Source organism: Cricetulus griseus, chromosome 5 (genome assembly GCF_003668045.3).
Source record: "Cricetulus griseus strain 17A/GY chromosome 5, alternate assembly CriGri-PICRH-1.0, whole genome shotgun sequence".
In the NCBI taxonomy this organism is placed as follows: domain Eukaryota; kingdom Metazoa; phylum Chordata; class Mammalia; order Rodentia; family Cricetidae; genus Cricetulus; species Cricetulus griseus.
In genome coordinates this window covers 28,335,411-28,362,596 of record NC_048598.1, presented here as the reverse complement: position 1 = coordinate 28,362,596, position 27,186 = coordinate 28,335,411, and the positions used below count along the sequence as shown (strand labels likewise).

Here is a 27,186-nt window from a genome sequence, read left to right as displayed (position 1 = left end):
ATACACAAATGCTTTGGTATTTATCAGCACAGCAACTATTAGTCTTTTAAGGAACTGGTTAAAAATAAAGTAAAACTCACATGGACCGTATCCTTCAAAAGCTTCCATCTCCCAGCATTTTATGCAAGTAGGTAAAACTTTACTGAAACATTAAGAAAAATCACCCTAATGTTTTAGTTAGATAAGTATGTGTATTTACATGGAATGAGTAGCACTGTTACACTTTAGTGACCACAAGGCATTCCTTTTTACCTGTATATCTGAAGATAAAGCTGGTGCAAAATACAGCAAGAATCGGACAGGAAAGGAAGAAATTCCTAAAATAAAAAAATTCTATTCATTCTTTGTATGTCACATGACTTTCTAACTCATATCCTCCCCTATAACATACAGAATAAACACTTAAACAACCACATCCAATTATAAAAAGAAAGCTTACATGAAAATGGAGGATGAGGATAAGCACCCAAATTTCTTACCCGTTAAAGCCACCAATACCCAAAATTAGCAGCTCTCACTTACTGAGGACCACCTCTGCTGTTTAGTTTTAGCATTTCTTGTATTATTGGCCTTTTGCTTGTTTCTCTTTTAATTTTCATTGGGGAGGTTGTTATATTTTGTTGTTGTTGCTGTTGTTTGGGGGGAGCTGTTTTTTTTTGGGGGGGGGCAATTTGTTTTTTAAAAAAGAGAAAGAACATAAAGCTGGGTGACCAGAGTGATAGGGGGATCTGGGAGGAGATGCCAGACAAGAAAAAACAAAGTTTTCAAAACATAAAAGTAGGAGGGGACTTGGGAGTAAGCTCTGAAGGAGTGAGAAGAGGATGAGAAAAATTAATAAGGAGTGAAAATAACCAAAATGCATTATATACACATATGAAACCATCAAAGAATTAAAAAATAAAATTAAAACTTTTAATTTGGATAATAGTTTTTTCAGCCAGGGTTTCTCTATCAGCCATGGTGTACTAGAACTCTGTAGACCAGGCTGGCCTCAAACTCAGAGATCCATCTGCCTGCCTCTGCCTCCCAAGTGCTGGGATTAAAGGTGTGTATCATCACACCCTGCTTTACAAATAGTACTTAAATACAAACTAAATCATTTCCTTCAAATTGACTTATGCTTGTAGAAATTTAATTAACTTATGGAAATAATTTTTAGAAAATTAAAATACCAATGATGATACTAACAATAAAAGTAATAATAGATGCTTAACAATAAATAGCATTAAACCATAAGACCTTCAAAAGGAACTTCGAAAATATATTCAAATGACTGATTTGGGCCAGCTGAGGAACAGGGAGACAGTTCAGTGGGTAAGAGTACTTAGTAGGAAAGCAAAAGGACTTGGGTCTGAATCAGCAGCACTCAAATAAAAGCCAGTCATGGCACAGCATACTGTAACCCAGCATTGGGAGATAAAGCTAGACAAATTTCAGGAACTCACTAGCAAGTCTACCAAAACTGGCAAGCTTCAAACAGGTTCAGGGAGAGACCCTGCCACATAAAACTAGGTAGAGAGGAACAGAAGACACACTCCATGTCACCTACTGCCCTCCACATGTGTACACACATACAAGCCCACGCTGATATACACAAAAGGACAATTTAAAATTTAGTGTTTGTTTCACACTTACATATTATAAAAATGGGCCTTACCTTAGTGTAGTGCAAAAGGGAGTTCGCAAAGAAACGACACAATTTGAGTGTTTTCTGAAATATTCTGTAGTCAGCATTATCCTGTTCCATAAGGAAATAAGTATAATAATGTAAAATTAGCTAAACCTGTAAAGGAGACAAAATTTTCTAAAATGACTTAGTAAACAAAGTGATTATAGAATTTTCCATGAAAACAAAATTCTCTGTATTGTTTTATTCCTGCAGTTAACTAGAGATACTTTATGTATTATGCATTACTAAAAATGAACTATAATGTATCTTACTGATTTAAAAGTGAAATTTAAGTAATTTATTATAGTTCTTTGCTATATGGGGATCAAATTAAGCAAAAGGGGAAGGTGACTGGCATGTAAAAGATAAAATAAATAAATAAATAAATAATGCAATGGGAGAAAAGAGAATACAAACAGCCAATAAGTAATTCTGAAAAATTACAACCTAATTATGTATCTTTTGGGAAGAAGGACTGAAGACTATTTGACCAGCAAAGCTTAAAAATAAATGATACATGGTATTCATGAGCTGGGAAGAAAGGAAGGTTAATAAGGACTTTCTCTAATTGCTGGTGAAAGCATAAAACAATACTGTTCATTTATATTCATTATATTTATGTTCATTAAGCTGTCAAAATTCTTTGACTAGCAACTTTGTTTCTAGATATACATACCATGAAAATACTGCACCAAGCATATAATGCAATGTTTTTGAACTGAAGTGAGCCAAGCATCCATCACACAGAGTGACTAAAAATATTAATGGCATACTCATATACTATAATCCCATATAGTATGGAGAACAGGGGAAATATATTGTCATAACTCAAAAATCTCAAGCATGGATAGAGTTTTAAATTAGCACCATAAAGTTAAATCAAATGAATTATCTTTAATTTTGAGAATTATTTCACATGAAAATAACCTAGCTTAGTATTAATGTTAACTATGTTTTGTTCCTTTCCTAGTATGACAAAATCCTACTCTTATCCAATCAAAATCTGAGTTATCCATTAATAGAATAATCCACTTGCATCTGACTTTTATTGCAAATAATTGAAAATGGTTTTTTGTAGTAAAAACTGTGTAAATAGAAATTCACCTTTTCTTTTATATTACTGACATGAACTCTATTATGCAGTGCTTCCCAAGTAAAAAATACAGAGAATAAAAGCTGGAAAGATGACTGAGAGATATAGGTGCTCACCACACAAGCTTAAATATAATGGGTTTCATCTCTGGACTACAAATAACAGTGGCAGGAGAGAAACAATTTCCATGATTGCCCTCTCTCTCTCTCTCTCTCTCTCTCTCTCTCTCTCTCTCACACACACACACACACAAACAATGCATGATGCATGCCTCACTCCCCTAGCGAAAAATTTTTAAGAACAGAGATTAAAGATAAATCTACACTATTGTCAACTTTTATCAGCACAGACTCTCTTAGCAACCTGGCACTATCAAGAAGAGTGAAATAGAACACATTCTCAGCCTATTATCACCTGTTGGGTCTCTGAAACTGCAGGAGGCAAAAGGGCCATTTGGTTCAATACAGCTAAGTAGCTGGTAGTCTGACCCCAAGTAGTTTACTTTATGCATATTTAAGCACAGCACAATTTGTTCCTGGTGATATTCAACTCAATTTCATGTGCACAATAAAGCATACATAAGTCTCCTTGAGGAACAAAGTAAGCTAAAGAAAGATCCAACATAGTTGACTACACTGAAACTCTGTAAAGTACATGTGACATTTTCCATAAAGATGGATTCTACAGACTGGCTGACAAAAACAAGCTTATTGTAAGTGTCTTGGGGGAGGTACAGGACCACACAGATAGCACACAGTCACCAGGAAGGTCTGTTCCCACCTTCTGGGCAGATAACAGGTTGTACATCCCTTTTTTGAAGGACCACCCTGTGTGCTTAACATTCCAGGCTTCCCTAGTGCTTATCTGTGATACAAGGAAAATCATGCAGACTGTGGCTGAAGTCTCACCTTTCTTTCATTACTAAGTAGCATGCTACCTATTAAATCCAAAGCTTTTATTTCAATATTTATAAAAAAACAAGTAAACTATAGAAATACATTCACTTTCCTATATGATTTATTTAACTGTTAAAATAAGTAGGGAATAGAAGCTAGGAAAACATTTTTTTTAATTGTAGCAGAAAATAGACTACAAATACTAGAGTATGTGCTTACTTTCTAAATAATTCAAGAATTTTAACAAGCAGCATTGTATGGGGACCAGCACTTAGACAGAAAAAGGAGAATGATTAAGTTTGAAGATAGCCTGGGCTAGAACTCAAGGACCTATCTTCAACTCCCCTTACCCCCCAGGAAACACTATATCAACCTAAATAGGTGGAGGGAGGGAGGGAGGAAGGGAGGGAGGGAGGGAGGGGGGGAAGGACAGGGGAGAGAGAGGGAGGGAGAGAGAGAGTATGATGGGTATCTTCCTCTATCTTTCTCCATCTTACTTTTGACACAGGATCTCTCACTGAACTTGGAGCTTGTCAGTATGTCTACAGTTCAGTGAGCCCTAGGGATTCATTTGTCTCCATTATCCCAACCTGGGGTTTCAAGCATTCTTCTAAGGTACTAGGGATTGAAACCTGGTCCTCATACTTGAACTGCAAGCACCTTACCCACTAAGTAATCTCCTTAGCACCCCCAAACAAGAATTAAAGTGGCATTCCAAGAATTTGTAGTAGATATTGAGTGCCTTAAAAATAAATTTTACATAGTTCTGAAAATGAATGGTTGACTGGTGTCTAAAAACTTTATAATGAGAAGTCTAATTTTTAAAATAAAACTCAATCTTTTGGAAATAAGGTCATTGCAGGCATAATCAGGTAACTCTAGGCCATTCCAAACTTAAGGGCACCCTTAATCCCATATGACTGGTGTCTTCAGATGGAAAGACACAGGGAATAGATCCTATAAAGATGGGGACAGAGACTGGAATCTGCAGTTGTACACTGAGGAATGCCAAGGTCTGCCAGTAACACCAAGCTGTGAAAAAGGCACAAAATAGATTCTCCCCTAGACAGAACATGACCCTGTTGCCATTTAAGAACTCAATGCCTCTAGAATGGAAAAGAGACTAATTTTCTGTTGTTTTAAAGTGTTCAGCTTTTGTTTTTAATGGCAACCCCCAAACATCCCCTACTTACAATTAAATTCACTGGTTTTACTGTGACACTTCAGAAAGCAGGGTACTGGTCCAAATGTTGGTGTCATGTCAAACTATGCTGGAACCGCACACTCAGTGCATACTCAGTATTAAGGGTTAGGCCCTTTGAGGAAGTGATTATCTCCTGACTAGGCATGGTGTCCTTATAAACATAAGTTGCAGGGTGAGTGTCTTAACTCCTTCACCACATGAGAATGCAGCAAAGTGACATTTTCTGAGCCTACATCTGCTTGTGACTAGATCTTGCCCTTCCCTGACTTCTGAACTGTAGAACTAGATTGCTGTTGTCTCCAAATGATTTAGTTTCAGGTATTCTATTGTAGAAGGAACAGTAAAACTGTTAGCTACTCTACCCAGGAACCTCCCAGATACTCTTTCAGCTTGCCACTACAAGCTATACTATTCTTTGGGTTTTCCTTCTCTCTCTTCTCACCAGGAACCTAATTTTACTGTTGAACTACTAACTGGTGAGTCTGCAGCATCAAGCGAAAAGAAAATTGAAAAGAAGCTTAAGAGACTGAAGATAGATCTATTATCAGTGGTTCTCAACCTTACTAATGCTGTGACCCTTAAATACAGTTCCTCATGCTATGATGACCCTAATCATAAAATTATTTTCATGCTACTTCATAGCTATAATTTTGTTATGACTCATAATGTAATTATCTGTTTTTCAATGGTCTTAAGCGACTCCTGTGGAAGTTGTGAACCACTGGTTTATATAAAATAAGGTGAAAAGGGAGAAAAGTTCTCTCCCATTGATAGATGATACACAAGTAAGCTCTCCTATCAGCAAGGTCCTGGGGACCAGAAAGGGAACCATGAAATAAGAAAACAGAAAGGGGGAATGAAAGAATCTAAAAGGAGAAAGGAATAAAAAAAGAAGATGAACAAGAAAAAAAAAATCACACCTCTTCCTACAACTATCCTTCATTTATGTATGTTTCAGAGCTCCTTTGGGATCTGTCCTTCCAGATTACCCCTGTTCCAGCAGTAGCTGCCAAGAGTCTGGGAACTTTGATTCAACTTCTACCCTTCTATCCCCAAAGCTGTCTGGTAGGGAAGAACACATACACAAAGGAACCTTCTGTCAATTATAGGTCTGCAGGAAGAACCACCATATTACTGCCATTTGGGAAGAAATATTCAACTCATCTTCCTATAAAAGTTATATATTAGTTCCTGGATTCATCATTCCTGTAACTCAGGGATGTTTAAATAAATTTAGAGTTAGTCTAAAACAAAAGTCATTGTGTTTATATAATACTTTTATAAGAAGATGAACTATTTCACATGCTTAGAAAGTGTTACTTCATAAAGGTGATGCCAATTCAACACTGTAACTTCTTGAAACCAAAAAAAAAAAAAATTATCAATTTTAAAAGGAGAATAAACATATATACTGTTAAAGGCTGTGGTGCACTGATGACAGGAAAAGTTGACAATGTCTATATTAGGAAAACCTTAAATAAACATAAAACAGAAACCACAATTTTTTTCTAAGTAAGAAAAGAACAAAAGATTCTGAGGAGAATGCTCTGACCAACTAAGTATAAGAATGATGGGCAGGTAAATAAAAAGAAGAGGACGCAATACAATATTCTAGGTAAAAAGTAATTATAAGCTGTAAATAATTCTACAGATTTTAAGGGAAAATAATTAAAAACTAGATCATACTCTTTATGTTCAAATAAAACTTAATAACTGCCAAAATAATAACGCCCCTTTGTAGTGTCGTTAGATTACATTTTACCTGTGGAGCTGACTGTGTCATCTGCTCAGCCAACTGTAAACATGAATGGAAGGAGAAAACAATGTCTTCACACAAGCTAGAAATGATCTCTTTGTGTTTCAACTGGTTCTTTATAACCGACTGGTGTTTAAGACTCTGTCTAAATGGATAAAAAGAGAATAAAATCACCAGAAGTGACATGTGATCACATCAATCAACTCAGGCCCAAAAAACATCTACTTTATAGAACATTTACAGTAACACAATGTATTATATATTAAACATAGTACAATTAAGATGAGTCAACTTTATCTTTGAAGCTAGTGGCTAAATTTGTCTTTGTAAAATATTAATTGAACTTCTATTTGTCAAGCAATCTGCTAGGTCTTGAGATAAAAAAATAAATCAATGGATATAATTTTTGTCCTATCTATATGGAATATATGGCCTAATATAATAATGTTAAATGTAAGAACAGAATAATGAGTTGTGATAAAGGCTAAGCTGAGAAAGTCATATGTACTATGAAACAATGTTACAAAAATGTTAATGCTGTACCCAGGAACTAAAGATAAGCAGAAGCTTACAATGCAAAGCAGGAGAGAGGAAGAGCCTCTGCAGAGCACAAGCTGTGGAAGACTTAAGACAGGAAACTTCCTGTACTTGAAGAAATGAGAGCAGAAAGCAAGAGCAGCAGAGAAGCTAGTAAAGAAAGAAAGAAGTGTCCACAAAGGCTTAAGTTGTTGCTCTGTTTGGTGGGTGTTTTAAAAAAGTGGGTGACATAATCCAATTTAAGTTTTAAATATATCACTCTGAAAATGGAGTCCCTGGAAAGGAACAAGAGTGAATGATATATGACAACAATGCTGGTTTGGTGGGGTGAGGATGGTCATGTGGTTAATTCACTGAGCATTCAAGGCTGTCACGTGAAGTTTCAGCAGTTTACAATGGTGAACTAAATACTCAGTGCAAACTTTCAAACTACGATAATGATAGCACTGCTTTAAGATGAACAAACTAAGGTTCAAAAAAATTAACCAAACTGTCTAAAAACTCTGGAATGATTTCAAGGACTCAGGCACACATATTATGGCCAACAAGTGACACTCTATTACTTTTTTGAACATTCTACTACTTTTTATAAGTTAACACCCGGAGGCAACAATAAAGGTACCTAAAATGAGTGACACTGGCTTTTCATATATTACACATGAATAAAGTAGCTTCTTAATTACTCCTGCAGTCACGTATACCTTTTCTCACCCCTCAGCATCTAATAACTACTATAGATACTCTCCCTACTAACCCTTATATATAAGGCTTAAATTTAAGTTCAGTTATTTGTAAAGTAAAATTAGGATTGAATAACTCATCTGTATGTAACTGATTACTGTCAGCTCCAAATATAGTTACTAATTTCTGACTTAGAAATGCCATATTTGGCCAGATGGTGGTGGCACACACCTTTAATTCCAGTACTCAGGAGGCAGAGACGGGTGGATCTTTGTGAGTTCAAGATCAGCCTGGTCTACAGAGTGAGTTTCAGGATAGTCAGGCTGTTTCACAGAAAAACCCTGTCTCAAAATACAAATAAGAGAAAAAAAGAAAGAAATGCCATATTTGATATAGATAATTATCTAACAACGGTAGTAGCAAGCACATGATTCAGGCATACTATGGTTCATGGTCCGTTATTTCAGAACTACCAGAGAACTAGCTACAACTGTAGGGGTTTTTTTATTTGTCTTTCAGTTTGTTTTGGAGTCTACATATATAATATCTGAATTATCATGCAGCAAAGTCAATGAGTATTCTATACAACCACATAAACTTTTTCAAATGTAATCCAAAAACCATGAAGTATTTAGAATTTGAGATAAAGAAAATACAGTATGAAAAAGAAAACCAAACAAACTTACTTAATTATAAACTTCCATGTATTGGCATGAAATGCTTGGTCCATACTGGAGATAACAGAGCAGATATCCAATAATGAATGAATAACTAAAAAGAAGGATAGCACACTTCTCAGGATAATCAAATGTTATATGAGATGATATTCTCTTATACTTAAATGGACCAAGTGAACATCTCAATATTTGACTGAGTTAAAGTATGAACTAGTTTAAAAATAACCAGATCAAATAATTACCAAAAATAGATTTTTTTTCTTGAGACAGGGTTTCTCTGTGTAGCTTTGGAGCCTATCCTGGCACTCGATCTGGAGACCAGGCTGACCTCGAACTCAGAGATCCACCTGCCTCTGCCTCCCAAGTGCTGGGATTAAAGACATGCGCCACCAATGCCTGGCTAATAAATGTCGTTTTTTTAAAAGTTATATTTTTAAGGTTTCAAAAATAATATTGATTGTGCAGTTTGTAGATGCCCAATGATAATTAAAACCAAAAATGTTCAGTGGAATAAAAGTTATGTTCTATTAAAAAATGTTCCTGAACTTAGGAAGCAGAGGCAGGCAGATCTCTGTGAGTTCAAGGCTGGCCTGGTCCACAAAGTGAGTTCCAGAACAGTCAAAACTGTTTCACAGAGAAACCTGGGGGGGGAGGGTATTTCAGTAAAATAAAAGTTATGTCTTATTGTAGTTTAAATAGTCTACACATACAATTCTAATTTAAAAAATGACATTGCTAAGAAAACCCAACAAGAACTCCCAACTAATTTACACTAACTTATATTCAAGCAAATGTTCTATTCTGTTTGTGCTAAGTAACTTGTAAAATATGGCCCCAACTTGCCCTCCTGCAGCCATACTATTGTCTATGGGCATATATCTGTAACTTGCTTTGATAAGAGGAACAATAATCAAAGCAAAGCAAGCCAAATTTTGGTGTGCTGGAACTTGTCCTCCCTTGCTATCTTGGCAACCCCAAAGCCACAGTGTGATTTACCCTGTGTTAAAATGTACATGATTTTCTCACTTCTACCTCAGCAAACAGCAAGAGGTGAGTGAAGTTCTTAGCTGTAAATGCAAGAATGAATCAGTTGCACAGAAAATTACTACAGATAATGACAGCCTAAGTTGCAGGCACATGGAATTGTGAATAAACAAATACTATTTTAAACAACAGATTTTCAGGTTTTATTATCTTTTAAAAATTTTATTTATTTATTATGTATACAGTCTTCTGCCTGCCCACCAGCAGAGAGCACCAGATCTCATTCAAGGTGGTTGTGAGCCACCATGTGGTTGCCAGGAATTGAACTCAGGACCTCTGGAAGAACAGTCAGTGCTCTTAACCGCTGAACCATCTCTCCGGCCCCCAGGTTGATTATTTAAAGAACAAAAGGTACCTAATAAGTGCACCAAATCAACCTATTCTCTTAACACTAAAGTCAGGAATATAATTTTTTTTGTTTGTTTGATTTGGTTTTTTATTTGTTTGTTTGCTGTTTTTTGAGACAAGGTTTTTCTGTGGCTTTGCAGGCTGTCCTGGAACTAGCTCTTGTAGACCAGGCTGGTCTGGAACTCACAGAGATCTACCTGCCTCTGCCTCTCAAGTGCTGGGATTAAAGGTGTGTACCAGTACTGCCCAGCAGGAATATAATCTTTGCTTTCCTCTATTAGTGCGTTATATTTTTTAATTCTAGGTCATAATGCATTAATGAATGATGAAATCAATGACACAGATTACAATCAGTAAGACTGTTTTGTGTTGTGTTTGTGAGACAGGGCTTTACTATATGGCTCAGGCTTCACCCAGAACTTGTAAGGCCTCCTGCTTCAGCTTCCGAAGTGCTGTGCACACCTGTGCCATCACACCTAGCTAATAATTAGCAAATCTGTAGGATAAATTGTATGTGCAAGGTCTTGGACTTAATTCCCAGAAAAGAAAAACAAAGAAATAATAGAGAGCAATATATATAAAGTGGATATTATTTCATTATAATAAACGTGTCTGGGTGTACATGTATACATTCATAAGCCCCCCACCACATCACATAAAATTTCAGGATGGAATTTAACCCCTCCCCTTTTGTTATGGGTTAAGGAGAAAAAAATCTAAAGACTGCAAGACTGCTTTCTCAGAATATAGAGTAGCTTAAAAGGTATAAAGTTACATATATCCCTTGTTAAATCTTTTGTGTGGGAATTACCTACTATGTATTTTACCTGGATGTTCAGATCTATAATAAAGTATAAAAACTAAATTTTACAAATTTACAAAACTGAAAATTCACCTAGTAGGATTTAGATTATTTTATACATAAGAGAGCATACATCAAAAGAAGCATTAGTATAATGACTTAATTGATTAATGACCAATAGTCATTTTCATCCATTCTAATCAATAATTCTTTGCTCACCTTCTACCATCAAGAAAATGTTATTTTCATCTACAGAAGGGCCTATGCAAACCATGTCCAGCAGTTCCATCAGCTGCTTCTGGAGAGAATAGGCCTCCCTGAAAAGAGTCTGGAGAAGGTCTGACACTAGGTGTAAGCTCCCAGAATACAAAGATTCGGTATTCTGATCACAAAACATCAAAAGAAGAGAAAACAGATCACAAACAGCTCAAAATTCAAATTTAATTCAGTGTATACTATTAGAAACCGAGATCATAAATTTAATGTTGACAGAATCACACTTTATTAAATGCACTTTGATAGATTCAAGAATGTAAAAAGTGCATATCTTAGCACCCCATCACCACACACAAGTCTAGTTAATGAGCAATTTGAACCCAACAAAACATTGATAACAAAACTGCTTGTGCCGTACAAATTCTTAAGCCATCTTTCGTGCTTTCAAGCCGCTCCAATAATGTTAAGATGGACTGAGTTAAGTAACTCCCTTTGCTATCTAACAGAACAACTTAAAGATTCCTGTGGTTAAACATAAATCTTAACCTTTTTTTTTCTTTAGGAAGGGGAAACTAAATTCCAAAACAACTTTTTAGTCACTTGTGAAACAATGTGTCTATCTTCACTCCACAGAAAAGTCTATCCCAGTAATATCAACTAAAATGTAAAATCTTATGCATAAACACTTATTCAGCACTTCTGTAGACAGATTCCAGGCTAATTAAACTCTACATAGACCCATTCATTACTCACCTTACAATGTACAAACGTCTCTTTGATTATATGCAGGATGGATGAGGGAAGACTATGAATATTTTCTAGAATGATGGAGTCCTGTGTGGTACAGACATGCTGAACACATCCGGTAAGGCCTCCTAAGATCTGCACCATTGTCTGGAAATAAAGAAAGTTTGGTTGGAGATACACTTTTATGTGATCGACAAAGGAGTTAGTTAGACAGCATTCCGAGAGCTGGACCTACAGCAGTGACAACACAGTCTGTGCCTCTTTTCAATGTACATCACTCTATCAGAACACCACTTAGAATCATGACCCAATTGAGGGTACTATCTTAATCTGTCTTCTAAGATACCTAACATAAAATTATATAAAAAATTCAGAAATTGTCTTTCAATATTTAAGTCCATAAATTTAATTCCAGAATTATGCCATTTCATAAAGAATAATGGTTTCTCTTTTTGTTGTTGCTGTTGTTGTTGTTTTTGTTTTTTGAGAACAAGATTTCATTCTCTAGCTTTGACTGGCCTAAACTCATAGTAACCTTCTGGCTTCAACCTCCCTAGTACAACAAGCAGGCATTTAAGCACCACCCCTGCTACAAAAAACTTCTCACTTTTCATTTTTTTGAGACAGGATCTCACTATATAACCCCATCTGCCCTTAAACTCAAGCACTCCTGCCTTGAATATATCACGAAACCCAGCTCCATTCTCTTTCTAATATACTTACTTACTTGTAAAATATTCCTTAAGGTGACCTGGATTTCTAAATTTTGGCTTGAGAGTTCTCCAGCTTGGGTGTTTAATTCATACATCATTCCATCAAACAATTTTATAGTCTGTGAAAACAAATCAGCTTATAAACAGGAATAGAAATCACTAGAAAAAAGACTTATCTTTGAAGGAAAAATAAAGACAACAAAATGATCTGATTATTCATTAGTAACACCTATCCACTGTCAACAGTTAACCACTGTTCCTAATTTAAAAGTACTTCTAAAATAGAGTCCCTAAACATAGCCTCGACCCTTGCTTTGCTTTTCATTTCTGTGGTGTCAATGTATTTAGTAATAGAAAAGAACTCATTCAAAGTCCATCCGGTGGTATAACAAGCACAAGTACTACTCTGTACAATAAAAGACAATGACCTTAATCAACCAGAACTCCTGTGGCGTTTATAAGGGCATTTCTTGGTATTGGTTATGAATTTATACTGAGTCTTACATTTAGAACCCATTTATATAGTTTGTTTTTGTTTTGCTGAGTTCAGGCTGTCCTTGGAACTCTCTGTATAGACCAGGCTAGCCTCAAACTCACAGAGATCTGCCTACCTCTGCCTCCTAGGTACTAGGATCAAAGGTGTGTACCATCCCACCAGACAGTACTGATTTACATTTTAACTAGTTCACCCTTTTAGATATAAAAATCACTTTATAGTAATGAACTCGTAAATAAAAACATCATGCAACTACATTTATGTAGCTAGTCCCAAACTCCACACATCACAATGAAATGTTACACCACAGAACAGCTTTATATACAAAAAGCTTAGCTGTATTATACCCCATAGTCTATGAAGGATATCTTGAATTAGTACAAACGGTGAACTATATTTACTACTTATTTGTAGTTGAATATTTGATATATTAGAAAACTGAGAGAATTAAGAAAGTTAGGAACAGATTATATAAAGTTAAGACCAGTTTTTAATAACTTCTGCAGTGTGTAAATTAATATAAAACTGTACCTTTGGTAAAATTTGGGAAAACAAAGTCTGTTCCAGTGTCAGGTGATTCATATGAGGTAAAAACATATCAATAATGATTTTCAAAATTCCTATAAAAGAAAATAACATTTTGTAAAAATATTATACCATGTCAGTCAGTAAGTCACTGCCCTTACTGTCAAATGAGAATATGTAAGTAATGTCAACCCAAAGTTTGTAAGTCACACATCATATTCTACAGAGAAACTTTAGTATTTCACTGTAAAACATATAATAGAAAAAAAAAGGGGAGGGGCGAAAACAGTCATTACATCCAGCAAATGAAGAAAAGCTAAAGAAATTAAATAGGTATAGATGTGTCTACTCAACGGGATCTACTACCATTAAAATACACTTTAAAAAAATATGTTTCCAAAGTGATAAAAATTCAAATTTAACAATTATATAGACAGATATATATAATGCCTCATAGCTGGGCTGACAGAAATGTAAAGGAATGAAATGACACATTTTCTGCCATATCTGTCTGTATACATGTTTGTATGTATAAGTTCATGCATACACATGCCATAGCATTCATGGACATCAGAAAACAGATTTCTAATAAGATGTCATGAAACAGAAGGAGATGAGAGTAAAAATTTTCCAAATGACAAATTTGTCAACATCTAGAGTCTAGACAATGAGCTTTTTCTAACTCAGAGTATTTTCTAAATGGCACTAAATATGTTAAAAAGCTGAAGGTTCTAACAGACTAAATGGTGTTTTATTTTGGTCCTATTCACAGCATAAAATTTTCAATATGCTTATACATCATCAAAAATGGAATTTAAAACTTAAAAACACTATGACTGAAAAAAAATGGATCATTTTATGTAACAGGAAGCTACTGAAGCTACAATAAAGATTAAAGCTGACAGTAACATAAATCTACAGTCTTATCTATTGACATACATATACACATCATATACACGAAATAATTTTACTTACGTATATGTTCAATCCAACTTTCAGAATGCTGATACATAGAGTAAATATAAAGTAATTAAGGAATAAATTCAAAAGGGACCCTTAAAATTTACCAATAACCTCTAAAAGACTGAAATTATCTTGATTTCTTTTACCTCTGAAAATTTTATCACTTGTCAGAAAAACAAAGGTTTTGTGAAAATTTTAAGAAGTTTCAAGATTACTCAGGGCTAAGTAACTTGCAAACTAAGTGTGGTCATGAAATACTTATGACAGTTGGAGACAGTATTATAATAAGAGTTCTGACTTCTACGACAGGAAAGAAACACTCCATAGCACTTCTAACTGTTGCATCTGACTTAACTGTGCATGTTACTTAAGTACCTACCTTACCAAACTTAAAATCTTTTGCTGGTAGCAAGAGCTTGCACATTATTGCAACTAAATTAGAATACAAGTTAACAAAAGTATAAACTCTACTTGTACATCACTGAGAACTGTTAGAAATATTTTATTGTAAAAGCAGTAAGAACCCTTGTTCAATGTCAACAGTTGTCCATAACTCACAAAAATCCCTCCTCTGAACTTTTACTTTGCATGTTTTTATAACTGCAATCAAAATGCAGTAACCCAAAAATTTTCAGTTCAGGGGGGTAGAATCTGTCAAATGGAATAATTCCAGTTTAAATTCAGAAAGCTTGCTACTCCACAATTAATATTAAGTTATGAGTATGTAAATATTCAGATGATTAGACAATAAGCAAAGTGAAAAATATTAAAGTAATTTTAGTAAATTGTAAGATTGTGATCTATGCACTTCCATTTGTTGTAGAGAATGAAAGTAAAATACTAACATGCTAAAAAGCTATTTGAGACATCTAGGCATTTTTATTGAACACATATGTGCCAGTCACTATTCTCAATGGTGAGGATAAAACAGTGAACAAAACCAAATGCCTGCCTCTATTCTTGACAATGCAGTTAAGGTAAAACTGGGGAAGAAGCACATGAGTTAAGGATCAAATGGTTTACAGAAAATGATAAACAATGCCATAAATTTAATAGTGTGGTGTGCTGGCTAGTTTTATGTTAAACTGACACAAGCTACAATATTTGGAAGGGGCTCTACATTGTGAAAATGCCTCCACACGATTTGCCTGTAGGCCAGTCTGTGGTGTACCCCCATCCCTTTATTACAAACAGATTTCTTTTTTCACACAATATATCCTGATTACAGTTTTCCCTCTCAATACTCCTCCCAGTTCCTCCTTCCTTCCCCTCACATCAGGATCCACTCCCTTTCTCTCTCATTTGAAAAGACTGTCTTCTAAGAGATTAACAAACATAACAAAACAAATTATACTAAGATAAAACAAAAACCATCACATCAAAGTTGGACAAGACAAACCAAAAGTAGGGAAAAAAAAATTCCCAAGAGAAAGCAAGAGAATGAGACCCATTCATTTACACAATCAGGAGTCCCATAAAGATACTACGTTACTAAGTGTGTGTACATGTACATATATACATACATACATACACACACACACACACACACACACACACACACACACACGTGCGCGCAAGCACATGGGGGGGGGGGGTGTCGGGGGAACCTGGTGCAGACCAGGTCCTGTGTTTGTTGCTTCAGTCTGTGAGTTCATATGAGGGTTGCTCAATTGATCTGTAGTTCATTTTCTTAATCAATGATTGATGTGGAAAAGCCCAGCTCACTTTGGCCAGTACCAACTCCCTGGGCTATAAGAAAGCACTCTTGGGTGCTTATAAGAAAGCAGACTGGGGGCTGGAGAAATGGCTTAGCTGTTAAGTGCACTGGCTGTTCTTCCAGAGGTCCTGAGTTCAATTCCCAGCCACCACATGGTAGCTAACAGCCATCCGTAATGAGATCTGGTACCCTCTTCTGGTCTGCAGATATACACGCAGACAGAACACTGTATTCATAATAAATAACCTTCAAAAGAAAAAAAGAAAGCATGCAGATGGAGCAGGCCAGTAGGCAACCCTCCTCCGTAGGAGTTCTGCTTGAGTTCCTGTGGGGACTTCCTTTGATCATGGACTGGGATGCAGAGCTACAAGCTGAAATAAACCCTTTATCCCACAAGACGATTTTGATCATGGCGTTTTACCACAGCAATCGAAAGAAACCCTAAGACAGTTAGGTTTCAAGGAGCTACCTAAGACTGAGGGCTGTGAGAAGGCTCCTCTAAGGAAATAATTCTGAGGAAGCCCAGAACGGAATGTTGAAAAGGCTAGAAAACAAATTAGGCTGAGGACAAAGATTCTAGGTGTCAGCTTGTTGACTGAGTGTAGCTAGCTAGGTATGAAGGAAAGGCCAGGCTCAAATTATGGGGAAACCTGAAGACAAGTTCAGATTGTAGTCTCAAAATTAAACTACAGAGGTAACAGTGAAGGAAAAATAAAGTGAGTTGTTCTTCACAAGAACCTAGAAGAACTGTGTAGAAACAAGGAAAATATTATTAGTCCAGAGTGTAAAGATTGGAATCACAGCAGCAGCAGTGGAGACAGGCAGATAATTTTAGAATCAGAAACAAGTCTGCTGGTTACAAGAGTATTCAAGGTCTACTTGCAAAAGAAAACCTGGAAATGAGATGTGAGTTCTCGGTAGGTAGCAAGGTAAAGTAGAAATGGTGCTTTGGATTTCGTGAAAATGCCTGTAAGATTGAGGAAAGAAAAACAGGCTAGCATTATACCAGACACACATCACGTAAATAAATATCTTGGAGTAGGAAAACAGCTGTTTCCAGGAGGAAATTCCAAAAAGACAGTGTTCCAGGCAGGCACACATATAATTCGAGGGCCACAGACACAGGATCACTGCAAACTCAAGACTAGCCTGCTTTAGGTAGCTAGCACTAGGCCAGCCAGGGCTACAGAGCAAGACCTTATCTAAAAATCAAAATAACTCCTTATTTGCACAAGGAGTATAAAAATCGGACACATAGGATTTTGCTAAGGTCTAAGGAATGACTTCAACGTGCTAGAAATACTTAAGTTATACTGATTGTGAAACATCATTCGTGCAGGGTTTGCACTCTAGAGAAAGTGATGGTCTTTTGGTTTTGGAGGGAGGAAGGGAGAGTGGGTGGGTGGGTGGTTGGGTGTGTGTTAACTTCATATAGGAGGTGGAATCAAAGACAGAGAAACTGATGGTCTTTGGTTTTGGGTGGGTGTGTGTGTGTGTGTGTGTGTGTGTGTGTGTGTGTGTGTGTGTGAACTTCATATAGGAGGTGGAATCAAAGACAATACTAAAACCACCTTTTAACACGTAGGGCGTAGGCTTCCAGTTACAAACACAAAGCCTGATGCTAATTATCATCTGCACCTGACGATTAAAGCCAAATCCCGAAGCAAGGCCTTCTAAAAACAAAAACAGGTTCGAAGGGGGAAAGCATTCCTTGTTTACAGAATATCCTTTAAGGACATGATCCCACAGAATAACTACGACTGCATCCTTCAATTCTCACACTTCAGATACCGGGCGCCAGCGCTGGCAGTGACGCTCAGGCCTGGCATCTGGGTCCCGCACTCGGCAGCAGGCGCGGCCCAGGGAAGAACTAAGAGACAGTGGAACCAACAGGCGGGAGAACGCCAGTCATCTTCAAACGTTCCAGTCGCCATCGTCCGACAATGCCAGGCGGGCCCAGGCCCCGCACCCACTGCTGTCCTCGCCCTTCCACCGCCACCCGACAGGGTTCGAGCGCAGCGCCAGGCCGCCCGCGTCAGTGAGGCAGGAGGCTCGCGACCCGCCCCTCAGCGTCCTCCAAGGATATGAGGAGCCGGGGCAGCACCGAAGGCAGCTCCCGGCGGCACACCTCCCGTGACCAGCTGTTGAGTTCATCCAGCATGGCCCGGCTCGCCTCCACCTCGTCGTCCTGAGACATCCTTCCGCCGCCAGCCACGGGCGAGCGAGTACAGCTCCCGCCACAAGTTGGAACGGTAGTCACGCCGTCCCAGCAGGCTTTGAGAGCGCTCCGCCCACACCAAACCATAGAGAGGAGGCCCTTCGTCCCCACGCGTCCAAGTCTTCTCTAGCCACCGGAGGACTCGCCTCGCTGGTGTGCGCTGCGTGCTTGATGGTGAGTTTCGCCGCCGGACTTCTGCCGCTTACTTCTTTCGCCCTGATGTCTGTTGGGTCGTTAGAGTGCTGAGACCAGAAGTCCTCAGGTTTGTTATACCCTCAGTGCCAGGGGTTTTGAGACTCTGCGCGTAGGGTGAGCTGGACCTGTAACCGGGAATGACTCTCAGCACCCCAGTGCAGAAGGTTAGAAAGTAGGGATAATGTTACTAGTGCGAGTTCTTCCCTCTGCACAGCTCCTGCCGATTGAACAAAGATCCTACCTTTTAGAAATTTGCAAGTTAAAACGGGTATTATAAAAGTCTGGCACATTGCCGAAAGGGTTTCCATGCAATTGATTTTGCTTTCGACAATCCTAGCTTGTATTCATTCCTCCAGTCGCATGCCGTTTAGAATTCCGGATGAATTTACAAACATCAGATCACACCTGTACGTGTCTGAAAACGGATGTCCTCCTTACCCAAATAAGACCTTAAACTGTTTTTAGAGGCAGATTAACAGACAGAGATGGAGATTGTCGGGAATTTAGGGGGCACAAGGCAGCTAAAAGACACCGAGTAGCTAGTCTGTCCTGTCTAAAAATCTTGGGCTTTATCTTTTGTTCTGGTAGAGGTGGTTGCTGTTATAGCTGTTATTTTGTTTGTTTTTGTATTTTATCTTCTCCTTATGCATACTTAAGGTATCTGTGAATTTCCCCCCTACACACACTACACAGCTTTTTAAATAACCATCCCCCCCTTCTCTCCCCCACTTCCAGGGCTGAATTCGAAGAGGAACAAAGGCCTCTGGAAAGTGTTTGGAAGCCTCTCTAAAATATATCCAGGGGAGGATAAGCAGCTAAGGGACATCCATCCCAACGGAACTGATTGATAGCGTGACTCAGTTACACCATTAAATCCCATCTAGAAGTTGAAGCATCATCCTTTGATAAAGATTGTGTGTGTATAATACGAGGATGGCCTTTCAATTTAACTTTAGTATAGAAGAAGACCTGGAAAACAAATTAATACCCTGTGGAGATGGGACTTTGACCCTGGATTCATCAAAAGAACCACCAGTCTCAAAAGGTCAAAAAGGAAAGCAGGACAGAAAGAGTTCTGCAGAACTGTCAGACTTGCTTCTGGATGGCTTGAGGGAAGGCTCCTCAATGGGAAAAACAGCTTCCTCTGAAGACACTGACAGCCCACTCAGTGCAGCTGACCGTTCAGGTGACCCAGAAACATGTGAGAAACAGCCCTTCTTGAGAGCTGCTAAAGAACATGCTATGCCCAAAGATTTAAATCAAGTCTTAGCAAATAAGGTTATGGAAATGTTGCCAGGTCCCCAGCATGTTAACGTAGCAGTAGTGAAAACCATCTTGTTGAAAGAGCAATTCCCTGGAGAAAACATAGTTTCAAAAAGTTTTTCTTCTCATTCTGACTTGATTCCAGGTGTTTACGAAGGAGGCTTAAAAATCTGGGAGTGTACCTTTGATCTCTTGACTTATTTCACAAAGGCCCAAGTGAAATTTGCTGGGCAAAAAGTGTTGGATCTTGGCTGTGGATCAGGGTTGCTTGGAATAACTGCAGCCAAAGGAGGAGCCAGAGAAGTTCATTTCCAAGATTATAACAGTTTGGTGATCGATGAAGTGACCTTACCTAATGTGGTTGCTAATTTCCCTTTGAAGGATGAGGGCAATGATGTAAATGAGCCAGATGGGAAAAGACAAAGGAAGTCAAAAGTAGCCCAAGAAGAATGTAAATGTCGGTTTTTCTCTGGGGAGTGGTCTGAGTTTTGTAAATTTGTATTAAATGAAAAACTGTTTGTGAAATATGACCTCATTCTCACCTCAGAAACCATTTATAATCCAGATTATTACAACACTTTGCATGAAACAGTCCTCAGACTGTTGAGTAGGAATGGCCGGGTGCTTCTGGCCAGCAAAGCACATTATTTTGGTGTTGGTGGTGGTGTTCATCTCTTTCAGAAGTTTGTAGAAGAAATGGATGTGTTTGAGACTAAAACACTTGAAATAATTGATGAAGGTCTCAAGAGGTTCCTAATTGAAGTGACTTTTAAGTACCCCAGTTAATATGCACTGGGTGGTGGCCTAATGGAATAAACAGAGTAATTCAGAACTTGTGCTTGTGCCTGTTTAATTTCTTTTTTACTATTATTTTTTTCTGAAATTATAGTATTTGCATAGTTCTGCCTATTGAAATAGTAAGCCAAGTGCAGTAGCAGCCTTGTATTTTCTATGTAAAACGGCAAGTTTCCCTGAGAATTTGATGAACTCTTGAGTTACTTTTTATGAAAGTTCTCCCTCCATCTTCATTCTATTTGATCTTTCTGCAGCCTGACACTCCATAAACATGCTCCCATTCCTACCAACCTAGTGAATCTCTCCACAGTTTTTGTTAGTTCCTTGTTTACATGAAGTGCCTGGCTAGATTATTAAGCACTACTGCATCTGTGAGTAATGCTGAGTTTAAGTGTTTGGTTGAAGGCCTATGTAACTAGTTGTGTAAAAGCATTAGCATGCTGGGTAGTTGAATTCGCATTAAAATGAACACACAAGAATCTGAAACAGAATGTGAAAGTGGCTGGGAATGTGGCTGCAGCTACGAGCAGTTATGAAATCCCTATGTGGCTGCTGGGAGCCAAACTTAGGTTGTCTGCAAGAGCCACAAGCACTCAGTTAACTGGGAGAAGTATCTTCAGCTTCCCTGCCCCCCCCCCTCTCTCTCTCTCTCTCACACACACACACACACACACAGAGAGACTTTTTGTAATGGTTAGCAGCCATGCTTTTCCAGTTGGATAGGAGGTCCTGCTCACTCTTGTTGCAGCATGGGTTATAACTCTTAGTCCAGAATTTGGAGGGAAATCTAAGCTCTAGAATGTATACTGCTTTCTGTCAGTCTTCATTCTCTCCCATCACACATCTACTTCGATCCAACCCCACCAGCACTCGTCACTTCCCCATTCCTAGGTCCTCCTTTTCAGAAACTTGGTCTTGTGGGTTGCTAAAGGTACAGGAGAGCACATCTCATGAATATGTTTCTGAACTATCTGTCCCACATGTGTTTTGTCAATTTTTCATTTCTTCTATGAGCCCATTCCAAAGCCCAGACCTTCTGTCTTAAACAGCTTTTTGTCTGGGATCCAGAAACCAAGCACTGGGGACTGTCTCTCTGTTCACCAGGAATTACGGCTTCCCCATGTCCCATGCTGTCACGATTAATCTTCACTGTCAACTGGATTTGGAATCCTCCAGGAAACACGCTTCTGGGCATGTCTGTGAGGACATTTGGAGAAAGCATTAACCAAAGTGGGAGCACTGCCTCATGATTTGTGCTCCCAGAGTGAGTTAAAGGAGAAAAAAAGAGAAGCTGGGTGTATGCCAGCATTCTGCACTCTGCTTCCTTATCTAAGATACAAGAGGTCCTCACCACAGACACCTGTGAATAGCATGGTTCATGAACAGCATAAACACGCTACAAATTCACTGCAATGATGAATTATTTCTTAAACCACGAACCAAAGCATCCTCTTAAGATGCTTCAGACAGGCATTGTGTCACAGCTCTTAACAAAGTAACTAATACACATGGGGGGGGGGGTGTCTGTAGAGTAGGCAAGGACCTGCTCCTCACTGGAGAATGAGCTTGGAGAGGAACAAGTTTGTCTTTGCTTTGTGGTATCCTCTGAAGTGTTCCAGTCAGATGCTTAATCCATACTTGGAAAAAGGAATGGCAAGGAGTATGCCACCATGAACCTAATGCTTTGCCAGAATATCCAGACCACACAGCAGCCTTGTATCTGTTGGCTTGAGAACTTTGGGTAAAAGCACACACACATTGCCATCATGACTTGGGTTATAAGTCAGCTCAGCAGAAAAGTTGCCCTATGCGCCTAAAGCATCCAGAGATGCAGCTTCTAGAAATCTCCATGCACTAGATTCTGGATCTATTTTACATAGCATGAAAGCCTGGGAGACTTGGGGTAGAAATTTGGTCAGCTCACTAGCACACCACATTCCCATTATCTGAAGAGAATCTTTAGCAGGAGGCACATTTTTTAGGGATTTGCTTTTGTTTCCTGAGCTTTCCACAAACAGAACTTTATTTCCTGTTTGCTTTTTGAACTCAAATTCCTTCAGGATTTTCCCAATAAGAACAATTTTCTTACATCTGGAAAATACAGAGGACCATTTCCAGGAAGGGTGGTGCAGATGTTTCAAACACCTGCATTCGGCTCCTTTAGCAGGAAATGCACCCATGCCTGAATATTAAGCATTAAAATAACCACATTCTTAACTGCTTTTCATTTTCCCCAAATGAGAGACAATATCTTGTTGTGTCACTTCTCTCCCAACTTCAGAATGTTATCTTGACTCTTAGTATGGTTCAATATAAAGAGAAAAATTAGATCAGATTTAAATCAATGGACTATTTTATCTCTTAATTTGTTTGCTAACATTTATGAGTATCTTGAAGATGTTTGAGTCTATTGTATCAAATTAAACAATGAAGCAAATGCAGGAAGCTTGATTTTAATACTTTTCCTCATAACTTTTCCTGAATGAGCCTGTTAATCTAACCTACATAACGTGTACATTTTTCTAGAGTATATTAGGGAGAATTAAGTTCCCTCAACCCTAGAAGACACTTGATCTAGGCACTATTCTCTTTGTAACCAAACAATTCTAGCTTGTTCTGATATCTACATTCATTCTATCAAGAATTCACTGAGGATTGCCTGTATCTAACAGTCAACAATGTCCATTCTCAGTAAGTCAGTTAATGATATGTGTTTCTTGAGAAAGATGTTTGCTGTAGTAATGTCAGTTAATGATATGTGTTTCTTGAGAAAGATGTTTGCCATTGTGCTGTATGGTAAGTCAGAACACTTCCAGTTATACTGCACTTCTTGTGAACCTTTTATAAAAGCTCAATGATGAACAGACATGTGCCCAATCATCTCTGTGCTCTGTGTGTCATGTTTTACTGTGACATGCATTTCCTTTGTTAATCAAGGGACTTTGTCAAGTTTAATTTATAAAGGGTGACATATTCAACAAAGGGAAACAGAAGAGTAGATAACTGAAGCAGAGAGATACACAAAGAGCCAAAGATCAAACGGACTAAGACAGACAGAAGGGAAAAGAAAGAGAAGAAAAACAGAGGGAGATGTGTGTTTTAGTAGTTACAATGGGGCCAGGCATTGAGGTGCACACCTTTAACTGATGCAATTGTGAGTTGAGTCTAGCATGGTCTGCATAGTGAGCTCCAGGCCAGCCACAGCTGAATAGTGAGACGCTGTCTTCAGACATACAAAGTAGAGTAGCAGGAAGTGATGGTAAAGGTAAAATGGGTTAGCCTAAGGTATAAGAGCCAGTAATTAGAGAACCAAGAGGTTGACTGGAATCTACACAATAGTTGAATTTTGTTTGTTGTTTGTTTTTCCAGACAGGGTTTCTCTGGGTAGCCTTGGTTGTCCTGGAACTCACTCTGTAGACCAGGCTGGCTTCAAACTCAGAGATCTCCCACCTCTGCCTCCTGAGTGCTGAGATTAAAGGCTTGTGCTATTCACCACTGGCTAATAGTTGAACTATTAAACAAGAGATAGTTTGGGATTACCATTGACTCAATGAAAAGGAGACAGTCAAGGGAAGGATTAGTAAAATCCCATCAAGAAGCACTTAAGACACCCCAAGAGACCTCACTGCACCCTTTGCATATTACCTCAATGGGAGTTTTGTATTATAGACCTATACACCTAGATTTTTATGCCTAGAATAACCTACATTCTAATTGGCCCAAGACAGGCCCAATACTTAGGTTGTCCTAGTGTTCAAACTGATTCTACATTCTAGTACTCTCAAGAGTCCACTGAGGGCTGGGGACAGAGCTCAGTTGATAGAGCACTTGACTTGCAGGATTGAAGCCTGGGGAATGAAAACCAAAGATGAATCCTCGGGACAGAAAAGTAAAAGTATATACTTATCCTTTGCAAATTTAGGTCAAACTTGTGGCTGTCTTAGAACCTTATATTTTTGTGGAATGAGTCATGAATGTTTTTATTTTTTAAAGCCACCCACTAAGCATCAACTTACATATCAGACACTGAGCTCAAAACTGGGATACAGCTAGTCAGTGGTGGCACATGCCTTTAATTCCAGCACTTGGGAAACAGATTCAGGCAGATCGCTGTGAGTTTGAGGTCAGCCTAGTTTACAAAGTGAGTTCCAGGACAGGTTCCAAAGCTACACAGAGAAACCCTATGTCTAAAAACCAAAACAAACAAACAAACAAAACTGGGATACAAACATGTATACATTTTCTGTGTTTGAGAAGAACTACCTATCTAGGTTGGATATGGATATTTTGTATGATGTTTGATCTCCATGGCCAACTTGACGGGATTTAGAATCACCTGAAAGACACATTCCTGGGGATGTGTATGAGGGTATCTGCTACAGAGGTTTGGCTGCAGAAAGAAGAACTGGACTGAAGAAAAGGAAAGATAAATGAGCTGATTGGTCTAGTTCATCTTTCTACTTTCTGGCTCAGATGTAATATAGAACAGCTTTCTCCTGATCCAGCCACCACAGCCAGGGGGCCTTTTGTCATCACACTCTCCCCCAACACAACATACTAAAACCATCACAAACTGTGATCCAAAATAAAGCCTTCTTTATTTAAGTTACTTTTGTCTGTTATGTCTCAGCAGTGAGTAACTGAAATACTCTGCAAGTTTCTGATGGAGCCAACTTGTTGAGCTAAAGAGTGAAATCATGAATGGCATGATTTCATTTCAAATGAGGAAGGGCTGATAACTCCCGGTGTCAATCATTTGGGCATGACCACATAAGTAGGTTTTTGTACATAGACTGGAAAGCTGATTACAAAGCTAGGACATCTGTCTTCCTTTCTTCTGAATGAAGATTTCCAGGAAATATGCTTAACAGTAAAGAGATGGCTTTACCCAGTACAGGCTGCTTTGTGAGGAACCGTAGGCTGAAGACAGATTACTTCAACCTTATACTTGGAACTTTAGGTGGATACTTTCTTCCTTTCTGAATTATGGCATCCGTTATCCCAAGTGCAAAGGCTAAAGATTTTATTTCATCAGGAAAGATGACTAATTTCCTGGCACACACATAGGCAAGCCAACAACATGAAAAGGAAGACTAGCAAATAATGGCACTGTTGGGACATCACTAAAACAGAGAAGGAAGAGAGACATATTAGAGATGATAATGTCTACCTGTGAGTGGATTTTCATCAGACTGATACAGAGTAGGCATGGGAATATTGAGAAATTGGCTGGCAGAAGAAGTCCTGAACCCTGGAGCATGGTAATTCTTTAGTTCTTTGGGTGTTTAAAGAGTACCTGATACCAGAGAAGCTTTTTTTCTAGGTACTAGGGCAAAAGAGGGAAGTTTGCATTTGTGATAGGCTCCAAGGTGATCCAGTGGTCCTGGATTGTGGGTAACACCCTAGGTAGCCAAGCTCCAAGTCACTGGGTAATAGGACCTCAGTAAAGTATAAAGCTGGCTCATTGATTAACAACAGCCTTCCAACTCATACCTGTAATCACAGTGCTTGGAGAGTAGAGACAAGAGGATCCAAATTCAAGTTTATCCTCGGCTATACAATGAGTTTGAGGTTACTATGAGATAGATAGCATTGGAAGTTTGAGTGTAATTGGCCCCATAATCTCACAGGGCATGGCACTATTAAGAGGTGTGGTTTTGTTGGAGTGGGTATGTCCTTGTTGGAGGAAGTGTGCCACTACGAGGTCTAGCTTTGAGGTTTCCTATGCTCAGGACACTGACCAGTGTCTCGGGAGACTTCGTGCAAGGTGTAGATGTTAGTATTTAGGCATCTGTACTGGCCTTCCCTTGGGGTCCTGACAGGATATGTCCTCAGCTGCACCCACTAAGAGCACCTTCTGTCTACATTCACTATGTTCCCTTTTAAAAGGAAGGCCATGTCCACCTTCCCTCTCTCTCTCTCTCTCTCTCTCTCTCTCTCTCTCTCTCTCTCTCTCTCTCTCTCTCTCTCTCTCTCTCTCTCTCTCCTGACACTCTTGTCCCCAGGGATCAGTCGCTGCCCCCTCTCTGCCCCTTCTTTGCTCCTCCTCTCTCCTCTTCCAATAAACCTCTCATGTGAGTCCTGTTGTATGGTATGACCCCTTCCCACCATTTCTGTTTTAAATTGTAACAGTAGGACTCTCAGCTACTTCTCCAGTATCATGTCTGCCTGCATTCCACCATGCCCCCCGTGATGATAATGTACATACTGTCACAGTTGCTTTGAATTCAGGTGTACAATGGCCCTGTATGGTTGAAAACACCATACCCTCTGACTCTTACAGTTTTTCTGCCTCCTCTTCCAGGGTGAGCCCTGATCCCTGTGGGGAGGGGTGTGAAGTAGCTGATTATCTAAAAATCTCTTATTCTCTGCATGGTGACTAGTCTTGAGTCTGAGTAACCATTATCAGCTACCGAAAAAAGAAGCTTCTCTGATGCAGACTGAGAAACAAACTAATCTATGGATTAAAAACACAGCTTGGGGGGCAGTTTATTACTATGTCCATTCAGCAGAATAATGAAACTGGGTTCCCCTCTAGGGCCGTTGGCATAGGCATTCATGGGTTTTTGGCCAAGTTAATGGTACCAGGAATGAGTTTTGTCTTTTGGAATAAGCATTAAATCTACTCAGA

The 27,186-nt window shown here is 38.6% G+C and overlaps 2 protein-coding genes across 9 annotated transcripts in view; one reads left to right on the top strand and one right to left on the bottom strand.

The window, feature by feature from the left end:
• The window catches only part of C5H1orf112 (chromosome 5 C1orf112 homolog), a 41,828-nt gene extending 23,515 nt beyond the window's left edge, over nucleotides 1–18,313 (bottom strand). For 6 of the 7 annotated variants that reach the window (XR_003485651.2, XR_003485652.2, XM_027417164.2 and 3 more), the window contains exons 1-10: nucleotides 18,171–18,313; nucleotides 14,380–14,419; nucleotides 13,411–13,499; nucleotides 12,398–12,502; nucleotides 11,677–11,817; nucleotides 10,927–11,089; nucleotides 8,523–8,607; nucleotides 6,625–6,763; nucleotides 1,658–1,738; nucleotides 253–317 (exon numbers count right to left, since the gene is read on the bottom strand). Coding sequence is in view for 5 of the 7 variants with exons in the window: in XM_027417164.2 (XP_027272965.1) it covers nucleotides 253–317; nucleotides 1,658–1,738; nucleotides 6,625–6,763; nucleotides 8,523–8,607; nucleotides 10,927–11,089; nucleotides 11,677–11,817; nucleotides 12,398–12,502; nucleotides 13,411–13,499; nucleotides 14,380–14,419; nucleotides 18,171–18,281 (1,019 nt within the window). In the remaining 2 variants the exon portion in view is untranslated. Of the gene's footprint in view, nucleotides 1–252; nucleotides 318–1,657; nucleotides 1,739–6,624; nucleotides 6,764–8,522; nucleotides 8,608–10,926; nucleotides 11,090–11,676; nucleotides 11,818–12,397; nucleotides 12,503–13,410; nucleotides 13,500–14,379; nucleotides 14,420–18,170 lie in introns of those variants that run through there. The other variant, XM_027417168.2, reaches the window with a different exon arrangement.
• Nucleotides 18,314–18,338: 25 nt separating this feature from the next.
• Nucleotides 18,339–20,596, top strand: Mettl18 (methyltransferase like 18). 2 transcript variants are annotated; one of them, XM_027417176.2, is made up of 2 exons: nucleotides 18,339–18,476; nucleotides 19,233–20,596. In XM_027417176.2, the coding sequence occupies exon 2, from the start codon at nucleotides 19,431–19,433 to the stop codon at nucleotides 20,544–20,546; it is 1,116 nt and encodes a 371-aa protein (XP_027272977.1). In that variant the 5' UTR covers nucleotides 18,339–18,476; nucleotides 19,233–19,430; the 3' UTR covers nucleotides 20,547–20,596. The 2 variants fall into 2 exon arrangements, with proteins under 2 accessions (XP_027272977.1, XP_027272976.1); XM_027417175.2 differs by having other exon boundaries at nucleotides 18,419–18,564.
• Nucleotides 20,597–27,186: the final 6,590 nt, after the last annotated feature.